The sequence below is a fragment of the Spermophilus citellus genome (genome assembly GCF_964194105.1).
Source record: "Spermophilus citellus genome assembly, chromosome: 9".
Lineage (NCBI taxonomy): Eukaryota > Metazoa > Chordata > Mammalia > Rodentia > Sciuridae > Spermophilus > Spermophilus citellus.
Window position 1 is genome coordinate 104,252,991 of NC_138191.1, and position 23,038 is coordinate 104,276,028.

Below are 23,038 nucleotides of genomic sequence, written 5' to 3' on the forward strand. Positions count from 1 at the left end.
CTGGGGATTGGAAGATAGCTCATTAATTTACCAATTTGGGATCTGTAATATGCTAAGAATAATCGGGCATTTCTGCAACACTGTTCATTCCCAGGCCTAGAGAAGAATGACAGGGCCTTAACATTAGAGCTCAAAGTATAGTCTTATTCAAATTCTGACTCTGACCAATTTAAGGAACTCATACTGCTTGAAAGCTTGAAACCACTTTTTATTCAATTTCTATTATTATCTAATCATTTGAAAAATCTTGTAATGAGAAAAGCCATAAGGAAAGTTAAGAAAATAAATCCATGGGCTGGGATTGTGGCTCAGTGGCAGAGTGCTTGCCTCGAGCATGTGAGGAACTATGTTCAATCCTCAGCACCACATACAAAAATAAATGAACAAAATACAGACTGTGCCCATGGGAAAAAAAAGAAAAGAAGCCCAGAAACTAATTTAATTTCATCCAGTAACCATTAATGAAAGCATGTTTTTTTTTTTTTGAGAGAGAGAGAGAGAGAGAGAGAGAGAGAGAGAGAGAGAGTTTTTTTTTAATATTTATTTTTTTAGTTTTCGGCAGAAACAACATCTTTGTTTGTATGTGGTGAGAGGATCAAACCCGGACCGCACGCATGCCAGGCCAGCGCGCTACCACTTGAGCCACATCCCCAGCCCAAATGAAAGCATTTATATAGCAGACTTTCTACAAGACTTTAAGGTAAGCTGCAGTAGATCTCTTTTGAATTAAGCTACTTAACTTGTATATGCTTTGGTTTCCCCGCCTGTGAAATGAAGATAATTAAGGATGTCGTGAAGATAGATATATGTAAGACAGAAAGTACCTATCACAGAGAAAGCACCATAGAAGTGTTAGCTAATGATACCGGTCTTCCTCTCTGGGAACTATCTCCCACACTAAAGGGCATATGTCTAAATGAATAGGAAATCATCTGAGAAAGCCAAGGAACAAAGTAAACTGTGAGTTAGAGACTGACAGCCAAAAGGTAAGCAACAGTCTTGACCCTGCTGCAGAGGACCTTAGCTAACACCAAAGGGCTCTTCTCATTCATCTAAATGGTAGAGTATGTTAAACTGTTTTCTAGAGTAACATTCAAAGGACTAACTAATTCATACTCCAACCAGTGCTTTTTCAATGCAGGTCATGGCTCTTTGAAAAATCTTAAAACCAACTTAGGAAGTCAGGATCAACTTTTTTTTTTTTTAAGAGGATATAGAAATAGAAAAGAGAATATGAGAGCTTCACATATAAATTCTGTAAAATGTGTGTGTTTCTGACAACTACTGCTGAAATAATATAAACTATATGCAAACATACATCATGAGTAGCAATGAAAATCTATTTGTTATTAAGTGTCAGCGTCTACAATATTTGAAAGACACTGTTCTGTTCTGTTTTGTTTTTGATTTTTATTCTGGTACTAGGAATTTAATCCAGGGCATTGTACATGCTAGGCCTACCACTGAACTACATCTCTGGCCCTTTCTTAAATTTTATTTTGAGATAGGGTCTAAGTTGCAGAGACTGGCCTCCAACTTGTGATACTCCTACCTCAAATTTCCGTGCGGCTATAATTACAGGTGTTCATCATTGTACCAGGCTCACTGTTCTAGTTTAATCACGCAAGCAAATTCCCAACATTTAGCGTCTTGTAGGCACTCACTTCCCCGCCCCCCCCCAACATATTTGTTTAATTCCTCAGCTCTCACAGCTCCGGTTCTCCATGAGTCCTAAAGATAACCAAATTCTCTCTCAGATATGTAACACCTCTCAGTAGTGCACTTTGGAAAGCATCACATTGATATCAAGGTCAGTCACAAAAGCCCCAGCCTCAGGCTGTCCCATCCGCAGTTGAGGCTTCCAATTATGGTAGGGTTCTAAGTTTCCACTCGGTATTCTCCAGTTCTTCTTAATACTCAAGACAGGGCTCAACACTTTGCGGTACAGCAAATGAAACATCTACCTTTTCTTATTCATTTATACAACTTGATCGCAAACTTAGAGCCAGGGTAGAAAGGCATCTGACATGGATCACTCATTTTAGAGATCCTGTGTTTGTGAAATAACATAAACACTAAAAAAGTTAGCTCATTAAAGAAATGAGGATGGGGGCTAGGGCTAGAGTGCTTGCCTAACATGCATGAGGCACTGGGTTTGATCCTCAGCACCACATAAAATAAATAAAATAAAATAAATAAATAAAATAAAGGCAGTCTGTCCATCTACAAATACGGGGGGCGGGGGGAAGGAAAGAAAGAAATGAGGATGCCTCTGCCAATGAGATATGACATTCTGCCCTAACAAAATGGAACCCTAAAAATCCACTCTTGTAACTTACTGTTTGGGCTCCAGGAAAACACTTGTCCATATTTTCATTCCCATATCCTTAAAAAAAAAAGGCAACTCTGTTGGAATTCCATGTGTGGATTATAAAACTGTAAATTTCAGAGAAAACTGTGCTTGAGAGTATGGAATATTTGGGCAGCACAGGGTTTTTGAAATGAAAAGACAACCTGTCAAATCTTTCTTTCAGATAATATGGAAATAATAATCTATTGCCTAAAAAAATTATTGACTAATACTAGAGTTAAACATCCACTTACCTGACTTCCTTCTGTTTACATTCATGGTTCTGAAAGTACTCATAATTTAAGTCAGGGTTCATAACAATTGTACACAGCAATTGAGAATCATTTTGAAGAATTAAGGAATTCATATTACTAGTAAATGTATTTAGGAACATTACAAAGGTGAAACCAACATTTTACACTGGCAAATGTTTAATTAATGCTAGAATCATAATTAACTTTTATAAAAATGCATATCAGAGGTAATTAGAAATTGTTTAAATAAGTTGAATTTAATCTTTAGTAATTTTGAATATTTAAAAATAAAAATAATTTTTAAAGTATGGAAATTCTCCATTTTTGCATTTTAATTTATATTTTTGGTACTCTCTGAATACAACATCTTATTTTAAAATCCTATAGATCACTAAAAATGAAAATAAGTTGTACTCACTACAGAGGGGAAAATAAGGAAGTAGAGCTTGGGAAAGAAAAAAGAAAATTTACAAACAAGTTGTTCAACTTAAATTTGGAAAAAAACATTTGCTAACACCAAAAATGAACAGATTTTACCTGTACTTTACAAAAAGGCACACATAAAATTATTACCACTGAAGAAAACAGTAAATAAACAGAAATCATGGCCTTCAAAAAAGACAAGTAAATTCTATATAGAATGCTAATGTGATTGCTCTTAAAAAGAATAATACTATCTATCCAATATTTACCCAAATACAAAGATTCTCCTTTCATGGTTTAAAAGTAAAACAATCATAAAAAACAAAGGGAAAGTTAGGTTTAATGTAAATGATTATGAAATTTGATGCTAAAATGCCTAAAAGATGATTTTTTAAATGATGAAACAAATAGGATAGAATAAAGACTTAAATAGGGGCTGGGGCTGGGATTCAGTGGTGGAGTGCCTGCCTTGCACATGTGAGGCACTGAGTTCAATCCTCAGTGCCACATAAAAATAAATAAATAAAGATATTCTGTCCATTTAAGAAAATATTTTTTAAAAATACTTAAATAAAATTAGTAACTTAACTGGTATTATAGTAAGAGACAAAAATTATGCCTAACATTTTTAAAGGAAAATATTACTCAATGCTATAGATTACAATAGGAACAAAATCATATTAGACAACAAATTATAATACACATATTACTAAGCTACGTGAATATGAAAAAAGGAAGTAAAAATGAATGAGAATTTCATTAGATTTATACTTGATGCAAAAAAATATACATTTTGAGAGAACCAGAAAAAACATCTTCCAATTTTAGGTACTGCCCTAAAAGACTAGAATATTTCCATGTGTAACTATGAGATTACGGAACAGAACTAGCCATTCCACTACAAACCACCATATGACTAGACAAAATCCATAAGGCAACAGTTTTCAGGCTCTGGGAAACAGGTAATACAAGAATATACACCCAGAAAGAAAGAAAACTCAAAATGTGAGCTGCCCCCAAACTGCCTGGGAACACTTTTTTTACATGGCACAGAGAGCTAGAGTTCAAATAGAGCACAGCAGTTCCACAAAGCTGAGGTGGCACATGTTAGAAGTCAGGGAAGCTAATCAAATATACATTAATAATTCATCAAGAAAAACAACATATTAGGCCACAAAAGAAATCTTAAAAAATTTCAGGGCTGGAATTGTAGCTCAGTGATAGAACACTTGCCTAGCATGTGCTAGGCAAAAATAAATAAATAAATAAAAATAAAGGCATTGTGAAAAAATTCTTTAAAAAAAAGAAAAGAAATTTCAAAAGGTTAAAATCCTATAAGTTACATTGCCTGACCAAAACCTGAAAATTAATTACCATAAAATACCCCAATATTTGGAAAATAAATAACACACTTCTAAATAATCTACTGGTCAAACATGAAATGACAAAGGAAACTAAAAAATACTTTGGATTAAACTATAATGAAGATACATGTACCAAATTTTATAGAATACAGCTAAAAGAGTGCTGAGAGGGAAATTTATACCTTTAAATGTTTATACTAAAACTTTTGTTTGACACAATTTTTAAAACTCTTGACACAATTTTTAAAGCTGTAAAAATTAATTCAAGGGCTGGGGATGTGGCTCAAGCGGTAGCGCGCTCGCCTGGCATGCGTGCGGCCCGGGTTCGATCCTCAGCACCACATACCAACAAAGATGTTGTGTCCGCCGAGAACTAAAAAATAAATATTAAAAATTCTCTCTCTCTCTCTCTCTCTCTCTCTCTCTCTCTCTCTCTCTCTCTCTCTCCTCTCTCACTCTCTCTTTAAAAAAAAATTAATTCAAAGGGATTAAAACCCACACATTTAAAAGGTAAAATTACAAACTTCTAGATTAGCAAAATCTTCATGATCTTGGGATAGGCAAAGATTTCTTGGACAGAACATGATTAGATACTAACCATGAAAACTCACAAACTAAACAATATTATAATTAAGACTTTCTGCTCTTTGAAACATAATATTCTAAAAAGGATAAGGTAAACCACAGACAGGAAGAAAATAGTCTCTCTCTGTTTTAGAAAAGTGTATAATATCTGGAATTATACCTCTCTTACAACTCAAAAGTCATTTTAAAAATTCGTTTTTTTTCAAAATGGGCAAAAGATTTGAACACTTATTTCATAAAATAAGATATATAATGACCAACAAGGGCATGGAAAACATCATTATTCATCTGTGAACTACAGGTTAAAACCTCAGTGAGATACCAGTCTATACCTACTCAAAAGGCTCACATGTAGTAACATGTGTCAGTTGGAAATTCAAGCACATTTTACCTAGTTCTCTGCTAAGGATATCAGGAAGCTGTAATCAAGGTTTAACTGGGCTGTTTTCCGTTAGGAGACAGGATTCAGGAAGAATTCATTTTGGGGGGGGAGGGCGGGAAAGTACTGAGGATGGATCCCAGGACTTCCTGCATGCTAGCCAAGTACTCTATCACTGAGCTAAACTCCCAACTCAGTAAGAATACACTTCTAAGCCCATTCAGGTAGTTGGCAGGTATTTCCTTGTTGCTGTAGGACAGGGGGTCCTAAGTTCTTGCTGGCTATCAGTTCCTAGAAGCTACTAGAAGTTCCTTTTCACCTAGGCTTTCCCAACATGGCTGCTTATTTCACCACACCAGTATGGTGTGGTGAATCCACTAGCTGGATAAAATCTTATATATTATAGTCCCAGAAGTGACAGCCCATCTGATAGGGTTCTGCTAGATTTTAGGAAACAACAGTTTATTGTCTTCAGTATTAATTTCAGTTATATGTAAAATGTTTGCTTGTTAATGACCTTATTTTTAAAATCTGAATCTACCATCTTCTAGGTCAATGAAGTTTTATAAAAATACAGACACCCGGATTTACTCCAGACTCACTGTATCTCTTTACTTGATATTCCCAATATATTTTCAGTATTTTCTTGGTTTGTGGGTCGTGTCACAAGATTACTATATATTATACAACAAGATATTTTTCCACTGTAAAAAGTATGTTCATGTTTTCTAAGTCAGATATAATATTCAGTGTCTTCTTTGAAAAGAACTTCTCTTAGCAACATGTTGTTAAGACTTTTTGGATTGAATTTACTATTCTTATTTTGCATGCCACAGAAACAACTCAATTCCTTTGTTAGTTGTATTATTTTTACTATAAACATTTATCTGAACTTTCACCACTGAAAAATTATCGGTAATAAATTAATCACAGATATTTAAGTCTTTGTCATCTACAGAGATTCTGTCTTATGCTGATCCTGTCTGAAGGCTCTGCAATCAATCAGAAGTCAGATTCTGTGCCTTAACAAAAAAGTACTCAGAGATTCAGAAAAAAAGGACTACAGCAGGTATTTAAAACCACTGAGATGTCAAAGAATAGACTCTTGGGCACAAGCTTCCAGTGGCATCACTTGGACAATTGGACAATTTCCAGAGCATTCCAGGTAATTGAGTCAGAATTTCCAAAACTCTTTTTAGTTGACAAGCAGAATGTTAACCTAAGATTCAGTGAAATAAGAATTAACATACAGGACTGAATGAACTGAAGAGAGATGACTGTAGTCGTATGTTTGAAATAGTGTTTTATTATCTTATTTTCTATGTCAGAAATTCAAGCACATTTTAGCTCTCTGCTAAGGGTATCAGGAGGCTGCAATCAAGGTGTATCTGGGCTGTTTGTTCCTTTAGGAGACTTGATTCAGGAAGAATTCACTTTTTTGGAGGAGTGGGAGAGGGTGATAGGCAGTACTGAGGATGGGTCCGAGGACCTCCTGCATGCTAGCCAAGTACTCTACTACTGAGCTAAATCCCCAACTCAGAGAGAATACTCTTCTGAATCCATTTCTATATATGCCTACTTTCTATATATGAGACACTGTGCATGTACAAAATGTAACAACAAATTCCATTGTTATATATAATGCGTGAATTTAAAAAAAAGAAATGAAAAGAGACATTGAAAAGGATAAAAGACTTATGAATATGAGGAAGAAAAATCCAACAAGGACCACTAAAGTTTCCATCTTGAGGAAGTGCTACTACTTAGTAAGCTAGAAAATAAGAGAAATGCTGTTTTGTGAGAAAGACAATGACTACAGATTCATAAATGCTGAATGAAGTTGAGATGTCTCTGCAATATCCAAGTAGATTATAGTAAACTGACAGTTGTGAGGGCTAGAAATATAAATGTAGAATCATGAACTTAACAATGAGTTATTTCAACATAAACAATAACAAAAATGAGTTCTCAAGAATTTTTAGGTTCTATGTCCATATACTTACAGTTCAGTAACAACTATGTCCATTTTCTAAAAACAAAATAATTTCTGTAAAGAAATTAGTGATGATTACTGCAACACCCCTGCCAACCTCTGCCAATACTTGCCTTCCCTCTAGATAGGTAGAGAAAATATGTGAAATCATTTTCTATAAAAGACCAAATTTTTAAAAAATATTTATTTTTTAGGTGTAGATGGACACAACACAATGCCTTTATTTTTATGTGGTGCTGAGGATCGAATCTGGGTCCCGCCCGTGCTAGGCAAGTGCTCTACCGCTGAGCCACAATCCCAGCCCAAAAGACCAAATTTTTAAAAGACAGGTTCTTACATAGAAAAAAGGTTACCAACTCTGCCTTCACAGTGCTTAAAGGTACCAAAATTACCACTTTTCAAAACCCCACAGAAAAACTAATCATCATCAATACCTCACGGGTTTATTACACTTATGTATCAGGTGATATCTCTTTTTAGTATATTATCCAGAAGCACTGATCCAGACATCAAGTTATATCATAGTGGGGAAGTACATGACAATGTGTCAGTTTCAGAAAGACAAAGTTTCACACCTCACATCCTTGAACCCCAGGAAGGAACTCTTCAGGGCTCTAAGAATAAAAGCCAGCAAGACAGACAGACAGACACACACACACACACACACACCACAATGGGCGAGACAGCTACCTTCCTCACTCTTAAAATCATTCCTTACCTCCACTGACAGCAGATATCCTCTAAGGAATAATGCAAGACATTTTGTGAAATCTGAGGCCAACTACCTTGATATAAAAATGATATTAGAAAGACTTGACTTTCTGGGTAACTTGTGACATGAACACTATTCACAAAGAACTCCCATTGGTAAGGATTAGATATTAGTGCTGAAATTTGCAAACCAAACAAGTAATCCTAAATGAAAAGTATTGCCAGAAAGAGGTCCCGTCCACAGAATTATACAAAGAAAGCCATTTAGAACCATTTTTATCTTGAAAAAACAAAATATAATACTCTCCTGGCTTGGGTAAATAAATATAAATAACTTCAAAACTCCAAATTCTTTTTTCCCAGATATGTACACTTAGAACAAGGTTATCAATTTCTTGAGGTATAATATTCTGCACTAGATTTTTTAATGCATTTTTTAAAAAACCTAGATGGGTTTAAATATAAACAGCTTTCTAAAAATGAGAATGATTTAATTTCAGGAAGATAAGTTTAAAATAAACGATATGTGACAGGCCAAAAGAAATTTCATAACCAACTCATCCCAACAATGCCCTTATCAGAATGGCAGACATGGCTGATGTTCTCATTCCTCATACTGGAACTTAACAGCTTTCTTTCCTATCATAACCTAATCACCACCACCACCCTGCCCCCCAGACTTCTGTTCTACACTGAAAAATGTCACCTTAAAGAGAAAATTAGTTCCTGAACAATCCAAATTAAAACTGAAATGTTTACTTCACAAAAACATATACCCTATGTCTTTTTTAAAATTAAAAAAAATATATATATATATATATATATATATATATATATAGTTTTATATATATATATATATATATATATATAGTTTTCGGTGGACACAACATCTTTTTGTTTTATTTTTTATGTGGTGCTGAGGATCGAACCCAGCGCCCCGCACATGCCAGGCGAGCGCGCTACCACTTGAGCCACATCCCCAGCCCCAACCTTATGTCTTTTAACTGACTATTTTTCCTCTGAATACTCATTATCACTGACCTACCATGTATGTCTTTGACTCCTTTTCGAGCAGAATAGAAACTCCATTGGTACAGGACTTTATCAGCTTTACTTACTACTACTATATATCTAATATCTAGAATAGTGTCTGTACATAATTGGAATTGCAAGGATATACGGTAGATAAAGTTGAGCAAATGAAAAAGCAGATGGAGGCAAAAAGACAAACAAAAAAATAGCACTTGTTATACCAAAAAAAGGTCTAATAAATAGTAGTGCCAAGACTCAAACCCAGGTCATCCTGATTCTTAGGCCTAAGTTCTTTGTTTCTAAGCTATCCTTCCACGTATCAATTTGGAGACATTGGAGGAACTACTTGTTGGGTGGAAGTACACATATATTTATATTTATGTTCACATTTGTTTATTTATTTTATAGTCTGGTGACTGAACCCTGGAGTGCTCTACCACAGAGCTACGTTCCCAGCCCTGTTTATTTTTTATTTTTGGAAAGTTCTCACTAAGTTGCTAAAGCTGGCTTCAAACTTGTGATCCTCATGTCTCAGTCTCCCAAGCAGCTAGGATTATCAGCATGCAACACCATGTCTGGCTAGAAGAGTAAGTTTTACATGATGTTAAGATATCACATGTCTAAAAACCCATTTTATATTCCTGTCCATTTGAAAGCAGATACCATATTACAAGAAAAAGCATAACAAGTGAGAGCCTCCAAAATTACTGATATTCATTTATTTTATATTGCCCAGTTATTTTCAAAATTATGCTAAATTAATTAAGTGAAAATGAGGCTCTTAAGAGACAAGAACTAGCTGCAATCTCTAAATTTCTGTGTCAACAAACTATACTTGAGAAAATATGCCAAAGGAATATTTAGGGACTTTATACCTAGAATGGAGCACAGTATTTGCTCCTGCAGGAGCCACTCTGGGAGATGACAAACAGGAATACAAATGTAACGTCTCTCTCCTTCTGACCAGGACTCAGAGAACAATTATGAGAACTTCTAAAACTTTCCAGACTAGGCTACAAAAACAAGAAATGGCAGGTCACTGACTTTATGGATACCAGTTGCAAACTATAAAGTATTAATTCAACTTATTCAAACACATGGTGGAACAATCAATCGTCTAGCTTCTCTATTATGAATTCTAAGAAATTCATTGTCTCCTTCTAAATACTACCTATAAACACTTATTCAGCTTTCTATAAAAGAGGTTCCATGGACCCTTCCAAACTGATTCTATGAAGCTAGTTTCACCCTGATGCCAAAACCAAACAAAGAAACATCAAGGAAAGAAAATTTCAGACCAATATCCCTGATGAACATAGATACAAAAATTCTTAATAAAATACTGTTGAGAGCCACAGCCAAAGGGGCCCCAGCAAACTTTCAGACTGCCAGCTGATGATTGGCTCACAGCAGCCCCAGCAACTTCTAGCTCATTGGCTCCTCTGCGGTGATGCTCATTGGGCTGTTTCCCTGCCCTTTCAGACTACGGAGCTGCTCATTGGGGGACTTCTTTTGGCTCCGCCCACGCGACCCAGCCAGTCGGCCTCAAGAGCAGGAGGATTGTGGGAGGTGGAGAGGCTTGTGGTTTTGGGAGAGGCTTATGGGAAGCCGGTGGTGGCAGTTGGGCTCTGAAGATTTTCCTGAGGAGCTGTTTTGTTTGGCATGTGTGGTTCTAAACATAAAGTTCAGTTCTTTTGACAAGTGGCTCCTGAATTGTGCCCAGCCAGACTGTGGCAAAATACTGGCAAATCATATACAAAAACATATTAAAAAGATGTTGTAGGGACAAATGAGGCAAGGTACTGAAGACACCAGGAAACAGTTTTATTTGGCTGCAGCCAGGTTCAGAGGGCACAGCTTTTGCTATAATCAATCAATCCCTTGAACCCCAAATTCAGGTAGTTTCAGAGTTTTATACCCAGCATGTAAGGGGAGGGGCTCAGAAGTTCACAGTCTGCAGAAGTTCACATAAAAACAGCTTTTTCTTTCACTGTTTTGGGCAAGTTAACTCTTCCAGGACAACACCTGAGAAGGGGAGAGCTTCTTCTCTCCTTTCTTTCCTCCCCCTGACAGTTGTTACCATGGAGCCCAGTTGGTAACTTATCTTAAAAATGTAGACATCTCTGAAGCCCAGCTCAAGGCCAGAGGACTTGTTTGCACATTTTTACAAACTACTATACTGGATATTTTTGTGAAAAACTAGTAAGAGGGTGTCCAGCACCTAGAGTGCTGGTATCTTCTCAGCCATGGCCAAGTAAAACAGGGCGACAGAAAAATAGGAAGTTTATCTACATTGAACTATTTTGCACAGACTCTTTTGCTGACAGTCCTAAAATCAGCCATGGTGAAGATTTCTGGAGAAGCCCAGTTAACATTTTTCTATAGAGAAAGGGGGTGCCACTTCAAAGATAGTACACCATGATCAAGTGGGGTTCATCCCAGGGATTCAAGATTTGTTCAACATACAGAAATCAATAAACATAATTCATCACATCAGTAGACTTAAAGAATGACATAATTATCTCAATAGATTTGGAAAAAGCATTTGATAAAATACAGCATACAGGGCTAAGGCTGTAGTTCAGTGGCAGAGCGCTTGCCTAGTATGTGTGAGGCACTGAATTCAATCCCTAGCACCACATAAAAATAAATAAAATAAAGACATTCTATCCTTCTACAACTACAACAAAAAAAATTTTTAAAAATACAGCATCCATTCATGTTCAAAACACTATAAAAACTAGAGATAGTAGGACATATCAACATTGTAAAAGCTATACATGCTAAATCCAAGGCCAACATCATTCTAAGTAGAGAAAAACTGAAAGTATTCCCTCTACAAACTGGAACAAGACAGGGATGCCCTCTTTTACCATTTTAATTCAACATAGTCCTGGAAACTCTAGCCAGAGCAATTAGTCAGAAGAAAGAAACTAAAGAGAAACGAATAGGAAAAGAAGAACTCAAACTATCCCTACTTGCTGATGACATGATGCTACATTTAGAAGACCCAAAAACCTCCACCAGAAAACTTCTAGAACTCATAAATGGATTCAGCAAAGTAGCAGGATATAAAATTAACACCCATAAATCATTTGCATTCCTATACATCAGTGATAAATCAAATGAAAGAGAAATTAAGAAAACTATCTTATTCACAATAGCCTCAAAAATAAAATAAAATACTTTGGAATCGATCTAACAAAAGAGGTGAAAGACTTCTATGATAAAAAACTACAGAACACTAAAGAAAGAAACTGAAGAAGACCTTGGAAGATGTAAAGGTCTCCCTTTTTCTTGGATAGGCAGAATTAATATTGTCAAAATGGCCATACTATCAAAAGCACTATACAGATTTAAAGCCATTTCTATTAAGGTTCCGATGACGTTCTTCATAGAAATAGAAAAAGCAGTCATGAAATCCATTTGTAAAAATAAAAAGCCCAGGGTAGCCAAAGAAATCCTCAGCAAGAGGAGTGAAACAGGAGGCATCACAATACCAGATCTTAAAATATACTACAGAGCTATAGTACCAAAAACAGCATAGTATTGGCACCAAAACAGACATGAAGACTAAATGGTACAGAATAGAAGACACAGAGATAAACCCACATAAATACAACTATCTCATATTAGACAAAGGCGCCATAAATATGAATTGGAGAAAAGACAGCCTCTTCAACAAATGGTGCTAGGAAAACTGGAAATTCATATGTAACAAAATGAAGTTTGATCCCTATTTCTCACCACACACAAAACTCCAAATGGATCTAGGACCTACGCATTAGACCCGAAACCATATGCCTAAAAAAAAAAAAAAAAAAATTGTAGGCCCAAATCTCCATCATGTCAGCTTAGGAAATGACTTCCTCAACAAGACCCCTAAAGCACAAGAATTAAAATCGAGAATCAATAAATGGGCCAGATTCAAACTAAAAAGCTTCACAGCAAAGGAAACAATCAAGAGCATGAAGAGAGAGCCTACAGAATGGGAGGTAATCTTTGCCAACTGCACCTGAAATACAACATTAATTTCCAGGACATATGAAGAACTCAAAAAGACTTAATACCAAAAAAAATTAATAATTGGGCAAAAGAACTAAACAGACACTTAAAAGAAAAATACGATCAGCCAACAAATATATGAAAAAAAAGTTCAACATCTCTAGCTATTAGAGAAAATTCAAATTAAAACTACACTGAGATTTCATCTCACTCCAGTCAGAATAGCAATTATTAAGAATACAAGTAATAATAAATGTTGGGGAGGGTGTGGGGTAAAAGGTATACCATATATTGCTGGTAGACTGCAAACTGGTGCAACCACTCTGAAAAGCAGTATGGAGATTCCTCAGAAAACATTGAATGGAACCTCTATTTGACCCACTTATCACACTCCTTGGCATATACCCAAAGGACTTAAAATCAGCATTATAGTGACACAGCTACACCAATGTTTACAGTAACTCAATTTTCAATAGATAAGCTATGGAACTAATCTAAGTCCCCTTCAACAGATGAATGGATAAAGAAAATGTGGTACAAATACACAATCGAATATTATTCAGCCATAAAGAAGGATTAATTATGGCATTTGCTGGTAATGGATGGAACTGAAGACTATCATGCTAAGTGAAATAGCCAATCCCAAAAAAATCAAAGGCTGAATGCTCTCTTTGATATGCAGATGCAGATGCTAATTCATAATAGGTGGGGAGAAGTAGGAGTGGAGGTTCACTGGATTGAAAAGTGGGGAGTGGGGGGGAGGAAGAGGGTACGGGAATGGGAAATAGAGTAGAATGAATTGGACATAATTTTCCTATGTTCATATATGAATACACCAGTGTAACTCCACATCATGTACAACCACAAGAATGGGAAGTTATATTCCATGTATGTATAATATGTCAAAATACATTGTGCTGTCATGTATAACTCAAAAGAACAAAAAAATTTAAAAAAAAAAAGAAAGAAAAAAGAAGTTCCACGGAGTTCTGATTATGTGGGAAAGATGACCAAGCAGAAAGATCAAGTAACTAATACCCTCATTTAATGTAAGACAATTCAAGTCTAATAATCATAACTCCTATTTAAAAACTAACTTGCTAGTGGTAATATCTAGATTAGTGTCAGCCATGGTTTGAATATGATTTGTCTTCTCCAAAATCCATGTTGAGATTTGATTTCCAAAATAACAGTACGGAGAAGTGGTGGAGGCACTGGCTTTTTGGCTAAGATCATGGGTAGTATCTGTTTTATCAGTTTAATATCTGATACATCCTCTATCCAAGGACAATATATTAAATAGATTTTTGGAGCAGGGAGATGGAATAGGAGCTTGCTTCATCCACTCCACACATCAACCTGGTATCACAGTACTTCCAGGAATGGTGCACCACCACCCCCACCACGGCCCCGCACCCCCATACCATTTTCGGTTTGTTAAAGCAGCTTAACTTGATCTTTTTCTTTCTTTTTGTGCTTTCTTTCTATATATATATAAAGAAATATATATAAAAAAATATATATTTTCCCCCCTCTCTCTTTTTTTTCTGGTTTGTTTGCTTGTGGAGGAGGGATTGGTGAAGTTGAATTTGATTCGGGCCCTGCATACTAAGTTCCCCACTACCTCCATGTTTTCTGTGGCTTCTTTTTTTTTTAATAAACAATGTGCTTCTTACTAACAACAACAACAAAAAGGAGTGAATAGGTTAGGCAGGATTAATGTCTTTAGTGGGACTGAATTAGTTACCTCAAAAACAGGTTGCTACAGGTAAGCTGCCCTCTCCTATTTTGCCTCTTCTGCATATGTCCCTTTTCCTAAATTAAATGGCACAAGGACCTCAACAGAAGCTGAGCAGATGCCAGTATCATGTTCTTGGACTTCCCAGCTCCAAAATCATGAACCAAAATAAACCTCTATTCTTTATAAATCATTCCAGATATTATAGCAACATAAAACACACTAAAAGCAATATTCATGTGTCCTCCCTTCCTCTGAACAAATATTTTTCTGTCTCTAATTTTAGAAATAAAAAAAAAGATACTTTGTATTGAAGAACTTAAATTTTAACAGGAGCTCCTCAAAAGAGAATTTATCTAACTGAACCCTTTAACCTCAGAATTTAGAGTAGTTCCCAGCATAGAAGAGGTGTAAGTGGATATTTAATGATGATCAATTTTTAAATGTGAATTGTTATTAAAAAGAGGAGGAAAAGATCATTTTGATCCTTCTTAATTAAACATTTTAAGGCAGTTGGAGTAGGCCTAACTTTGGATAGCATTAAAATTACCAAAAAATTCCTCTAGTTTAAAGCTAACATGACCAAAAATTCTTCCAGTACCAAATATTACTAAGGATATCCCTTCCCGCCTCTTCCTCCCCAGAAATTCCATTCACTGGAGGCACACGTTCCTACAAGAACTAAGTGCCTAAGGCTTTAATCTATTTCACTTAATCTTAAGGAAAAAATCTCAGAGAGCTTCCAAATAGAGGGAACCAAGTGAAAAAAAAATGTCAGAAAGAACAGAAAAGTGGCCAAATACAAATATTTGCTGAATACAATGCTGAAAAGCTATGCCCTCTCAGTTCTGGTTGTGCCCTTACCTTGCTTAGCTTATAGAAGAGTCAGGATGCTTGGAAAACTAGAACTGAAATCCACTCTTTTCTTTTTTTAATATATTTTTAGATGTTGATGAACCTCTATTTTATTCATTTATTTATACATAGTGCTAAGAATTGAACCCAGTGCCTCACACATGCTAGACAAGCCTACCACCGAGCCACAACTCCAGCCCCTGAAATCCACCCTTAAAACTCAATTTAAAGAAAGAAATGTGCCCCTTAAATAACAATTTATCCAAATTGAATCCATAAGTTTATAAGAATTCTAAAAACAAATTTTAGAATAAAACTAAGTAGGAAGGAACTACCCACATAATATTAAGTGATCCTTCTAACAGCTTTAATAAGAAGGAAAAGGAGGGGTCAGGACCTTCATGTCATAGATAAGGGAACTGACCTTTGAGGAGACAAGTGATTTGTTAAGATTTACAAAAGTTGTTAAATGATATAGCCAAGACTGAACCCCCCAAGTTTTCTGACTTATAATTAGAGTCTCCTTATATCAAACAACAAAGAGCTTCCATAAACTAGCCAAAAAGGCTTTACAAAAATCTCAGAGAACAATTTAATCATTGGATCGAATCAACCAGATCAAATCAAAATTCTGAAATGAAATTAACAGAAAGAATTACTATGTGTTTCATACACTTAATAAAACCACATGATGCATACACAAAGTATACTTAATAAAAAAGTATGAATATCACTGTGTTTTATTCCTTAATTATATCTCATATGTTTCTCCTTGAGGAAAAGTTGTCTTATAAAAGCTCTCTTTTCTTAGTATTTCCCAGACTTAGCTTTTAGTAAATCATGATGGGTCTGAGTATATGGTATAAGTTATAAAATACAGGTTGTTCCTGGCCTCAACATGGACAGCATAATTCAGTAAGTTTACATTCTGGTTTTTTTGTTGTTTGTTTGTTTGTTTTTGTAGTGTTGAAGGTTGAACCCAGAGCCTACCACAAGCTCTGTCTCAGAACTACATTCTTAGCCTTATGTTCTGCTTTTTTAACAAGCATTCTAGATGATTCTGATAGCCAGATCTATAATATTGTTCAAACAGAATTCTTGGAGAAAAAGTAGACCAAGAAAAAATTTAAAAATTAAAACCCATGGATATACTATTTTCCAATCTCCCCTAACCACCCTGAAGTCAGAATAAAATACAAAGATTGGAGACCTACTTCAACCTAATATCCAAACTTAGCTGCCCAACTTGTCAGGGAGATTGGTCTCCCCCTAGGACCAGTTGTGGGACAGACTCTGATAAAAGAGTTTCAATTTTAATATCTTAACCTTCTTATCTTGAGTCTACCAAAACTCAGTAAATCCTCCCAAACAAGAATAAGATTGTGATGAAAGCTTACCCAAAATTCTGGCAAAAAATAAGAAAGAGAAGGGGATTGAAGGTGAAGAAGGATAGGAAAGAGAGGAAGCTCTGACCAGCTGGTCCATTGACTTTCCTATCCTTGATAGAAATCAAATAAAAACCTAATTTTTTGAGTAGAATTTTTCCAAGGGATACTGAGAACAGTTCTTAAGAGGGATTCCTAAGCAGGAGATCATCATAATCACAATCATAATGGTAAAAATCATCTACTTACAAGCTGCCTCTTCTTGGAAGGCTCAACTCCTTCTGAAAAACAAAACACAGACAAGTTAGACAGAAACAGGGCCCTGAGTCCTGTAGGTCTGCCTAAATGTCCTAGGGTTGTCATAATAAAGGCAAAGACTAAATATTTCTAAACAATAACCTCTCCCTTTGTCTCTAAAAGGTCAGTGAAAACAAAAATGTCAGGATTATCTCTTTATTCTTCCTTCCTAAAAGGAATGTCTCTTAGAATACTTGCAATATTTTTCCCACTAGATGGAACCATCTCTCCAATGTAGATTCTCTTTCCCAAGAACTGCTCATGAACTATAAAGGATTCATATTATTAACAGCAGGGACATGAAAGAAATGAAATGGGATTGGGAGAAGGGGAAGAGTTAATTCAAAAATATTTAGACAAACAAGAATTTAAAATATATAACAAAAAGATGATTAGCACTGGCATAAAAAAAAAAAAAAAAAAAAACTAACTCTTACAGCTTGGGGCCCTTGTGTCTTGCTTTCCTAAAGCTCACTCACCAGTCACATCTTAACAACTATTATTAATTTGTTGCTTATTTTTTCCTTAACATAAGGATCAGGGTTCATACCATTTATCATATATATTCATAAATAATTATTAGTACTATTTTGCATATTTTAAAATTATATATACATGGTTTCATATTATATGTATTCATCTGTTGACTCAGTGACATTAATTAGTCAACACTACAAAAATTAGTAGACTTGGGCTGGAGATGTGGCTTAATGGTAGAGAAGATGCCTAGCACGCTCAAGACCCCGAGTTTAATTCCTAGCACCACCAAAAAAAATAATGGTAGATTTGCCCATGTGGCTATACTTCACCTGAGTTTCAAAGAGTTTCACCTAATTTTTACAAAGAGTCCTATCTATAAATATGCTAATATTTATTTATCCACTCTTCAATAAATGAGCATTTAATTTTCTTTCAATGTTTTTCTTCTCTATCAAAAATAATATTCTTCTACTCGTTTCCTAGTGCACACATATACAAAGTTTCCTGGAAGCATACACTTAGAGGTAGAACTGCAAAGTCCTAAAGTATCAGATATTCCAAATTGTCTCCCCAAAACCACTGTACCAATTTATACCCCCCAACACTTTACAAGTGTTTTCTTTCCCAGATCTGTCTCCCAAATTCCAAACACTTGGACAACTAATTGTCTACTCAGTATCTCAAGGCCAACAAGTCCAAAAAAGAACTGTTCTTTCCACCAAAAATGACTCCATCTCATAGCCTTTCCCCACCTCAAGAGACCAAAACTCTGGACAGCTGTATTTTTTTTTTAATCCATCCGTCATTCTTTTTTATTTTTTTAAAGAGAGAGAAGAGAGGGAGAGAGAGAGAGAGAGAGAGAGAGAGAGAGAGAGAGAGAGAGAGAGAGAGAATTTTTTAATATTTATTTTTTAGTTTTCGGTGGACACAACATCTTTTATTTTTATTTGTATGTGGTGCTGAGGATCGAACCCAGCGCCCCGCGCATGCCAGGAGAGCGCATTACCGCTTGAGCCACATCCCTAGCTCCCATTCGTAAATGCTCTAAGTTTAAAATACATTCAGATTCCAACCATTTCTCACTATCTCCACAGACACATATCTCCATGCTCTTTAACAAAAATTCTGGATCCAGTCATGTTTCAGATATTAGAATTTTAAGGGGATTTTATTAAAAGTCAATTGTGTGTACACAAGTATGTGTGTGGGTATATGCATGTGCACATGTATATACATATATACCTAACACCCCCAACAAGGACTGGGATAGCAACAAAATAAATTACATACATTAAAATTTTTGCAGCAAGATGTATGACAGTCACAATAAATGTGATAAAACTCTAAGCACAGTTTAATTTTGCTACCAAAAGAATTCAAGTAAAGTAAGTTTTACCACTAAAGGTGTTAAGAAAAAATACTGTTGGCTTTTGGTATTGAATCTAAGCCACCATGGTCTCTTCTCTGCCCTCTCAACAATCTCCTAACTGGTATATATTTCTTCTTCAGTCATTGGCCCTCTATAGTTTACACTCAACACTGAGTGTGATCCTTCTTTTTTAAAAGCAGGGATTTTAATATAATTTTATATAATAGTTACAATAACTTCTAAGGGTTCAGAACTTGATTGGTGGAGCTGAGAGAGTGTTTAAGCATATATGGTAGTCTATGTTACCCACAGTTTCATTTTTAAAATTTTTTTATTTATATATGACAACGGAATGCATTACAATTCATATTACACATATAGAGCACAAATTTTTCATATCTCTGGTTGTATACAAAGTATATTCACACCAATTCATACATGTACTTTGGATAATGATGTCCATCACATTCCACCATCATTTTAACCCCAGGCACCCTCCCTTCCCCTCCTACCCCTTTGCCCTATCTAGAGTTCTTCTATTCCTCCCATGCTCCCCCCTCCCTACCCCACTATGAATCAGCCTCCTTATTTCAGAGAAAAACTTCGGCATTTGTTTTTTTGGGATTGGCTAACTTCACTTAGCATTATCTTCCCTAACTCCATCCATTTACCTGCAAATGCCATGATTTTATTCTCTTTTATTGCTGAGTAATAATCCATTGTGTATATATGCCACATTTCCTTTTCCCATTCATCTGTTGATAGATACCTAGGCTGGCTCCTTAACTTGGATATTGTGAACTGTACTGCTATAAACATAGATATGCATGAGTTGAAATTACTTGGTTACAGGCAAATATATGTTTATTTTTATAACAAACTACCAGGTCTGTTTCTAAAGTTCTTAGACCATGTTACATTCCCACTAACATTGCACGAGAGCCAGGTGCAATGGCACACACCTGTAATCCCAGTGGCTTTGGAGGCTGAGGCACTGAGGAACTCAGCAAGACCCTATCTCTAAAATATGAAAAAGGGCTGGGGATGTGTTTCAGTAATTAAACACCCCTGGGTTCCATCCCCAGTACCAAAAAACAAACAAATAAACAAAAACCCAAATGCACAAGAGTTCCAATTGCTTCAAATTCTAGCTAACACCTGTTACATTCACATTAAAAATAAAAGAATGTTCAATTGTTCTTCATGCCAATGAATATAGTCTTTTAGCTCTCTGATAGATGGTAACTCACTGTGGCTTTCTTTAATTTCGCATTTTTCTGATGACTGATGGTACCGAACATAAATCTTCTACTTTTCATGTAGAAAAAAAAAACTATCAGTATACATTATCCTATGAAGTACCTTAAAATTTTTCCCTCTTTTTAATTAGATTCTTTTTATTATTGATTTTTTTCATATATGCAAGACACAAGTTCTTTATCTCATATATTTGTGAATACTTTCTCCCAGTATGTAGTCTATCTTACTGAAGTTGTCTTCTGATAAGCAAAAGTTTTTCATTTTGATGGTTAATTTGTCTCTTTCTCTCTCCCTCTCTCTTTCTCTTTTTTTCTCTCTCTCTGGGATGGTGGGATACTAGGAATTGAACCCAGGGGCACTAAACCACTAAGCCACACCCAGCCCTTTTTATTTTGAGACAGTCTCACTAAATTGCTTAGGGCCTTACTAAATTGTTGAGGCTGGCCTCAAATTGCTGGGATTACAGGCATGTGCCACCATGCCCTGACAATTTGTTGTTTTTAAAAAATGGTTAATGCTTTCTGTATAGTATCTAAGAAACTCTATCTACTCCAATGTGACAAAAATATTTTCCAACATTTTATTTCTATAGGGTTTATGGTTTTAGATTTGATTGTCTATGACCTATTTTGAATTAATTTTGAGATAATATGTAGGTGAGCTTAAGGTTCGTTTTTTGTTTGTTTGTTTGTTTCCATAAAGGCAATCTCTTAATTCAGCACCATTTATTGAAAGTGCTACACTTTCCCTAACAAACTGCTATAGTGCTTTTTTTGAAAATCAAACTATAACAAAATGGTACTTCTGATTCTGTGGCTTTATATTAAGTCTTGAAGTCAAGTTGTATAGCTCCTTAAATTGTACTTTCTCAAGAGTGATGAGAATATTCTAGATTCTTTGCATTTCCACATAAATTTTAGAATCAGATCATTAATTTCTAAAAGAAAGCCTGCTGTAATATTTCAAAACAGTAAGTCTTCCAATCCATGAACACAGTATTCTCTACTTAGCTTTTCTTTAATGTTTTACAGTTTTTGTGGTTTTTTAAATTTTTTAAAAAATATTTATTTTGTAGTTATAGTTGGACACAATACCTTTATTTTACTTATTTATTTGTATGTGGTGCTGAGGGCCGAACCCAGGGCCTCACATGTGCTAGGTTAGTGGTCTACCACTGAGCCACACCCCAGCCCTTAAATTTTTTTCTTTTAATGTTTTTTTTTTTCAGTTGTTAATAGACCTTTATTTTATGTGCAGTGCTGAGAATCAAACCCAGGGCTTCATATGTGCTAGGCCAAGTGCTCTACCACTGAGCCAAAACACCAGCCCTTTTTTGCAGTTTATATAAAAGATCTTACACTTTTTAAAACTTATTCCTAAGGACACATTTTTAAAACTATTACAGATTCTAAAAATGTATTTTATTTTCCAATTGTTTGCATGTAATATACAAATGCTATCAATTTTTATATATTGACAAATGTATTGTTACTTTGTTGAATTCACCATTACATTAATCATAATAACTTTGGTATATTCCTTAGGACTTTTCTATATAAACAATCATTATTCTAGGATTGCCTATAAAATGTTGAATGAAAGTGGTAGACATCCTTGCTTGGTTTCTCATCTGATTTCAGAGGGAAGAGTGTTCGGAGTCCTGCTTAGCCACTTCGGTCACTACCGTCTCCACGTCTGCCACCGCCACCACCATGCTCTCAGTCCGCACCCCACTCGCCACCATCGCAGACCAGCAGCAGCTGCAGCTCTCGCCGCTGAAGAGGCTCAGCCTGGCCGACAAGGAGAACACGCCCCCGGCCCTCAACGCGACCCGCGTCCTGGCCGCGTCCTGGCCAGCAAGACCTCGAGGAGGATCTTCCAGGATCCCGAGGAGCCGAAAACTAAAGTACCTGCCCCCAGCGTGGAGTATGAACCACTACTGAGAGAGAACCCCCGCCGCTTTGTCATCTTTCCTATAGAATACCATGATACCTGGCAGATGTATAAGAAAGTTGAGGCTTCCTTTTGGACAGCCAAGGAGGTGGATCTTTCCAAGGACATTCAGCACTGGGAATCCCTGAAGCCTGAGGAATGATATTTTATATCCCACGTTCTGGCTTTCTTTGATTTCAGAGGGAAAAAATTCAATATTTTACCACTAAATATTGTATTAGTAGTAGTTTTTCATAAATGACTTTTATCAGATTGATAAAGTTTCTTTTCTGTTCCCAATTTGCTTCAAGTCTTGTCCCTCCCCTACCCCCATGCTAGGAATGGAACCCAGGGCCTCACACATGTAAGACCAGCAGTTTACCACTGAGCTGTTTTGTCAAGTGCTTTCTCTGCATCTACTGAAATGCTCCTATAGTTTTTCTCTTCTGTTAATATGGAGAATTACAGTGATTAATTTTCTAGTATTGAACTCACTTTGCATTTCTGAATTAAACACACCTTCATCAAGTATATTGCTAGATTCTATTTGCTAATTCTTCATTAATGATTTCTGTACCTATTTTCACAATGGATAACAGTCTTTAGTTTTTTTAACATATATTTTT

At 35.7% G+C, this 23,038-nt stretch overlaps 2 protein-coding genes across 12 annotated transcripts in view; one reads left to right on the plus strand and one right to left on the minus strand.

The window, feature by feature from the left end:
- Positions 1 to 23,038, minus strand: part of MAST2 (microtubule associated serine/threonine kinase 2) — a 181,433-nt gene that overhangs the window by 92,578 nt on the left and 65,817 nt on the right. For 9 of the 10 annotated variants that reach the window (XM_081307162.1, XM_081307168.1, XM_081307169.1 and 6 more), the window contains exon 4: positions 17,324 to 17,355. In XM_081307162.1, coding sequence (XP_081163288.1) covers positions 17,324 to 17,355 — 32 coding nt within the window. The remainder of the gene's footprint in view (positions 1 to 17,323; positions 17,356 to 23,038) is intronic. The other variant, XM_081307163.1, reaches the window with a different exon arrangement.
- On the plus strand, positions 13 to 22,803 carry LOC308656293 (uncharacterized protein). Of its 2 annotated transcripts, XM_081307237.1 has the most exons (4): positions 13 to 135; positions 553 to 700; positions 6,314 to 6,520; positions 22,121 to 22,803. In XM_081307237.1, exons 3-4 carry the CDS (start codon positions 6,443 to 6,445, stop codon positions 22,421 to 22,423), a joined length of 381 nt encoding a protein of 126 aa, XP_081163363.1. In that variant the 5' UTR covers positions 13 to 135; positions 553 to 700; positions 6,314 to 6,442; the 3' UTR covers positions 22,424 to 22,803. The 2 variants fall into 2 exon arrangements, 1 of the variants encoding a protein (XP_081163363.1); XR_014023685.1 differs by lacking the exon at positions 13 to 135 and having other exon boundaries at positions 537 to 700; positions 6,314 to 6,528; positions 22,130 to 22,803.

Bases quoted from the DNA above. Each gene is read 5' to 3' on its own strand.
- LOC308656293 (XM_081307237.1), top strand. From the start codon at position 6,443: ATGTCAAAGAATAGACTCTTGGGCACAAGCTTCCAGTGGCATCACTTG. The intron at 6,521-22,120 runs GTAATTGAGTCA...ATCTGATTTCAG, and splicing joins CAATTTCCAGAGCATTCCAG to AGGGAAGAGTGTTCGGAGTC.